General features: G+C 48.7%; 1 protein-coding gene across 5 annotated transcripts in view; it reads left to right on the forward strand.

Moving 5' to 3' along the window:
• LOC119168643 (cytochrome P450 3A16) overlaps nt 1–484 on the forward strand; it is a 291,485-nt gene extending 291,001 nt beyond the window's left edge. For all 5 annotated transcript variants that reach the window (XM_075890905.1, XM_075890902.1, XM_075890901.1 and 2 more), the window contains one exon: nt 322–484. In XM_075890905.1, the coding sequence (XP_075747020.1) occupies nt 322–405 (84 nt within the window). In that variant the 3' untranslated portion in view covers nt 406–484. The remainder of the gene's footprint in view (nt 1–321) is intronic.
• Nucleotides 485–6,000: the final 5,516 nt, after the last annotated feature.

Below are 6,000 nucleotides of genomic sequence, written 5' to 3' on the forward strand. Positions count from 1 at the left end.
GCTTGCGTGATGGTTCTTTTTATGGCTTTTGCAGATTTTATTTATTCCGCTTTGTTTAAAATGAATTTTCGTTGAAAATTAGCGCTATTGTTAGTCTCTTCTTTCCCGTCCCGTCTTTTTCGCGCTAATATTTGTCCAAGAAGGAAGATAACCATAGACCCATAAAGGATATAGATTATTTCTTCTCACGAAAAAACAAAACATTTTTTCTAATGCCTGTTAAAATTATTCTGCACTGACATCTGTCTTGAATATCACCGATACCAATCTCATTGTGCATGAATGAGTTATGTGACGTCATGACTTTTTTTGTATTTGCAGATTCCTCCCAAGTATCATCCAACCATTCTACTACTTCTTCCCTACAAAGTTAAGCTCAGAATTATCGACAGAAAGAAGGAGTAGCTGCGGCTGTCTACGTAGGAATGCCGACAAGAGAATTATTCATATCATAGTTTAGAAAATAAACCAAGTGCTTGAGTGACGTGTGCTCACAAATGCATTTTATTATGAATTGCTGGACCGATGTCTATCAGAGTGGAGGGAAGCATTCTGCTGCAGCGGGACTCGCCCATTTTTCAGGCGGAGCATGGAGCAGCCTACGAAAAAATCGACTACTTGGGCAGTATTGCTGACAAACAACTGTAATCGTCGTTTTCTTGCTTGAGTTCCCTTGAAAGCTCGTATCTTGCAACTTTGCTAACAATAAAAAAATAACAAAATGGCCATCATGAAATCTAGCGATGAGGTTTCGTAAATGACAGGGGGGGGGGGGGGGGGAGGGAGGGAGCCTGCTGAAGCTGACGTTTCGGCAAGTGGACTGGACTTCGCCCAAGGCTACATATAAATTCAATTGTACATAATCAGTCGCATCCTCGAAAAAGACTAGTCCTTTTATCGAGTCGCCAGATCCAGAACTCCCTCTCCTTAAAAATGTAACGTAACGCTGATAATGCGCACGTTGTTCTTGACCGGGAACGTCAGGACCATGCCGAATACGCAACAAAAGTACGTTAGATAGATGAGTATACTGACCTGAAAGATGTACTCCCCAAACTACCTTTTTTTTCTAGAGTGCAGGGCTGTTTCGCCGATGCCAGAAATTAGAAGCATTAGGAACATCATCGGAAAAGTGGGTGGCATGCCATGTAGATAAAACGACGCCTTGAACATAAAACATGACTGTCAACATCGTAGCAGCAACGGGTTGAGCATACGGACGCTCTGCATGAATGGTTAGAAAACAATAAACCTATTTCAGGCTGGTTGGGCAGCTTGGGGTTACAGCCACCAGGGATGACGGCAGCCTTCGGTGGCGCTGCGGTTGAGCTGTACCTTATCAGACACCCGTCGCCGCATGCAGCCGAGACACGCTAGCTGCACTGGTTTGTGTGCACTGTGTCACCACGTCACCCCCACGGAGTTCAAAGCTCCCCGAGTCTGCTGAAATCTGAGAGCCGTACCAGACGTCTCTCTGTTCGATAAGTTCCAAATTTATGCCTAAGGCTGGCAAATTTACCTTGTATCTATGCTTTTTACGATGCACTCATCACGTGCATGCTCTTTCCTTTCTTTTTTTTTCGCTACTGTTTTTGTTATCGATTTTTGCATTTTAAGATAACAATACGTTCTTGGCGGTAACATTATTCACTATTCGCAGGTATTCTAACCTGTTCACAGTAAGTACGCGTGTAATTATTTGTTTTTACAACATCGAAAAGTGTTGTTTGTACTGCACTTGTGCACACTGTTGCTGTTGCCTGGTGGTGGCTCCTTAGCCTCGTAAAGCTGCATGTTTACAGCGTTCTTGCCTGGATGGACTCCAACATTGTACTTCGTGCGTGTTTTAAATAACGTTTGACTTTAGTTTGCGTGCAGAGCGTGTCATGAAGGGTGCGGGCTGCGACGCCGGTGGCTGTAGAAGGTTGCCTGTGGAAGGAGTGGCGCTGCCCGTGCCGTTCACAGCGATGCAAGTGGGCTTGAGTCCGTTAATTGACGGCCAAGGCGACGTCTTCCGCAGTGATTCCCTCGAGGGGCCATGCCTCGGGCCATCGAGTGTTCCAGTCTATGGCGGTGATGCAGTAGCGGTAGGATCCATACAGGGGAAATGGTCCTATGATGTCGAGGTGAACGTGCTCAAACGGACCAGAGAGTTGAAAGACTTCCGAGTAGGGGGCCTGACCTGCCTACTCATTTTAGGACGTTGGCAATGAATGCAGGAGCGCGTCCGCATGTGAGGATTGCGCAACATGGAGGGCCAGGCTTAGTGATAAACCACGGGGCGTGTAGAGGCGCGTATGCCCGGATGGCCTAGGTTGTGCAACTGGCTGAAAAGACCACGTGATCGTACAAGGGCAGCAGGACCTGGTTTTTCCTGTCAGCGTGCGGTAACAGATTGTAGCTGGCTACCCTGCAATGGGGACTTCTTGTAGCTCTAGTGAGGACGTGCTCTTGAGAAGTTTCTGAAGTTTGTCGTCCGTGGTCTGAGCCTCGGCGATGACGTTCATTGTCATCTGCACCGAGTTTCTGGTGGATAATCGTGGAAGTACGTCGGCGACAACGTCTTCTTTCACGTTGACATGTTGGATGTCGGTGGTGAACCGTGCGATGAGAGTTGTGTCCGCTGAACCGGTAAGAAGATTGTCGAGGCGTTGAGAGAATGCCTGAAGTTCTGTGCTGTGCTTCGAGAATATGGCGAAAGTGTTAAGCTGTTTCGTATATCGCCAAAACGTCTCTCTAGTAAGGTGGAAAACTCGTAGGGGTAGCGATCGTGGTATCGTCGGTGGAATTGACCTTCGAAGGTGTCGCCTTTCGAGCGTAAAGTTTTCCTGAATAGAATGCCAAGATTTGCCAGGTGTTGTGAACGCTTTGCATCAAGGCACTGGCGCCAACAGTGAAACCAAAGGTGTTGTGAACCTCCACTACAGCGTCTCTCATCATCATATGGTGGTTTTGGGACGTTAAACCCCACTTATCTAACCATCAATCACTGGCGTTGTGAAGAATCTCACGGGATCGTCATGCACAGGACGGGAGATTAGAATAGCGGTGCAGAGAGAAGCATTGCATTCCTCAAACTTTTTCACCAGAATTATTGTCCACGTGATGGGTTTGATCCCTCGTATGCTAGCCAAGAGATTATGAAAGGGCACCTCGTAGTCGGAACCGCACTGTCAGAAACGTCTGTAAAGTTCAGCATGCCGAGGAAACGATGTCTTTAGCGGTGGAGTGTGAAAAGTACTTCGGCAAGTCAGAGGGATGCGTTCAGGGAATCGTCGAGTTTCCTTTGACGAAACTTTGTCGCCGAAGAATTGGAGGGCGGAAGTACACAGCGCACTCGTTTAGTCGTTGACGAGCAGGCCGTTCTCGTCGAGGCGTTGAAGCAACAGATGATGGTGCCTGCAAAGTTCTTAGCCATCACGTGAAAAGACCTATATGTCGTCAGACGAAGCAGAAGTCGAGGTTGTGGATGATTTCGTAATTGAAGCGCTGATAGGTTTGTCCTGCGTTTGTTAGCCCAAAGCTAATAAAGGGAAACTCGAACAAGCCAAACGGTTTGATTATTGTGACTTTTTGGGACGTAGTCAGTATTGGAGGTTATCCGCGGTGAGCCTTCATCAAGTCTAGCATGTAAAAAACGTGTCAGCGACGGGAATGCGATTGGAGAAGTGCTGTATGTGGTGGATGGAATGCCTGTTTTGCATAGTACACGCTTAGGGGTGCAGTAGTCCTCACATGACCACCAGCTATCGGTCTTCTTCAGGACAAGGTGAAGTGGCGAGGGCCATGGGTTGTCAGAGTGACAGGCGACGCTTTCTTGAAGCATGGCTTTGAACTCTGCATTGGCTATGCGCATGCGGTCTGGTCAAGAGCGATGGCGTGACAGAATACTGGGGGGCGGGGGTGGGGGCTTTAGTGGCTCGGAGGTACTGCACAGTGGTGTCCTGCACATACACAGAAAGCGTATTTGTCATTGTCTTATTTAGCCATTCTGCTACGCATTCGCTTACGTATGGTAAGGGTTGGTTCACGCTAGCGGCAAACATGCGTCGTCGTTTAACGTTTGACGGACTCGGGCAGCAGTGCGCGGCTGTTTCCTTCGCGCACGTCTGCTGTTTTTTGCCGCTCAAAAATGGGTCCGAAACCCATTTTCGCGCCGCTCGCCGTTTGCCGGAGAGTGACGTAGCCGATGAGCAACGATGGAGCGGCATGGCCGAGCCGCGTCGTCTGCTTTCGCCTCTCCGCAACATCTGCGTCTGTCACGGGACAATTCGAGCTGCTTGTTTTTTGCTCCGCGGTTTTCACGCTATGTCGTACGTGTTGTTCCCAGCCTACGTCCCAGCGCTGAATACAGTGTTTTATACTGTCCGGTATTTAAAAGAAACACACAGAAATTCAAAACGACATTCGCAAAACAAGCGTTTGGACAAGTAGCGCCAGCTATCCAACATTAGAAACAACATGGAAACGTGTATTGTATGCCCTCTAAAATTCGGGAAGGCATGCTTAGACCTGAAACAATAAATTTAGTATGGCTATCATAAACGGTACCCCGCCGCGGTGGTCTAGTGGCTAAGGTACTCGGCTGCTGACCCGCAGGGCGCGGGTTCGAATCCCGGCTGCGGCGGCTGCATTTTCGATGGAGGCGGAAATGTTGTAGGCCCGTGTGCTCAGATTTGGGTGCACGTTAAAGAACCCCAGGTGGTCTAAATTTCCGGAGCCCTCCACTACGGCGTCTCTCATAATCATAGAGTGGTTTTGGGACGTTAAACCCCACATATCAATCAATTATCATAAACGGTACCGAATCGATTCGAGTACTCTGTTGCCGAAGCTAAAGGACATGAGTCCTAAGCGAATGAAAGCATCTGTTCGGAGCTTACGAGCAACAGAGCGCACGGCGGCCGCTTGATAGATTCGAGGCGCGCGACAACTGCACTCGGAAGGGCAGCCATGCTTTTCGGAGGAGCTTCCCGTGCAATTCGAACAGCTCTCCTGCGGGCGGCGCACTGCACCGTTAGGGCAGGCTTGCCGCTAGCGTGAACCAGCCCTAAGCTGTCATACGGCGGTGTTTGGCGCTGCTTACAGTCATCACTTTTTGCAGCACTTCGGCGATAAAAGCCGGTTCTCTGTCGGTAACAATCACGGTCGGTGCACCATGGCGGAGGACGACAGCATGAATGAAAAAGTCAACCACAGCGCTTGCTCTACGCGTTGGGTTGCAGGTGTTTCGCAGTACGGGTAATTAATTCGTCGCAACTATTATCCAGCGGGTACACGCTGAGGATTTCTGAAAAGTACCTAGCAGGTCTATGCAAAATTGTTAAAACTTTTCTAGGGGTGGCTAAACAGGGTGTAAAAAAGCAGAAAGTTTCATGGACGGAATCTTGCGGTGCTGGCATTTTCGGCAGGTTATGGCGTAGTTATTGAAGGTACGGGAAACTTTGGGCCAGTAGTACTTGTGGCGGACACAATCTAGAGGACGGGTGAACCCTGAGTGACCGGAAGACGGTTCGTCCTGGCACACATTGGGGACTTCGTCTCGCATCGCACATGCTACGACCAGTAAGGCGCTTCGATCGTTGGGATCAAAGCTCCGCTTGTAACGAATGTTGTCACGGAGGAAAAATAATGAAATCATGTGCTTCAATGTTTGTGATGGTTGTTCAAAAGTTGTCCTCAAGATAGTCTATCAGTTCAAAGTTCTAGGTCATCAAAATGTTTCTTAGCCAAGTCAGAGGCTGTGGCGGCTATGATGAAACTTTCATCGTCAGATTGGTCAGGAGGTGTCGGTTCGACTAAAGCACGTCATAGCATCGGCGTGCCTGCGTGCTTATATACCATCAAATTTTTGTATGCGGAGGGTCCTTTGGGCTAGGCTACCGGTAGGATCTCTGAGGCCTGCAAGCCAGCCCAGAGAACGGTGGTCGGTGACTACCTTCAACAGTCGCCCATAGAAATATTGTTTGGCTACAACCCAAACGACAGCTAGGTAATTTT

This window comes from Rhipicephalus microplus, chromosome 3 (assembly GCF_043290135.1).
Source record: "Rhipicephalus microplus isolate Deutch F79 chromosome 3, USDA_Rmic, whole genome shotgun sequence".
Taxonomy (NCBI): Eukaryota; Metazoa; Arthropoda; class Arachnida; order Ixodida; family Ixodidae; genus Rhipicephalus; species Rhipicephalus microplus.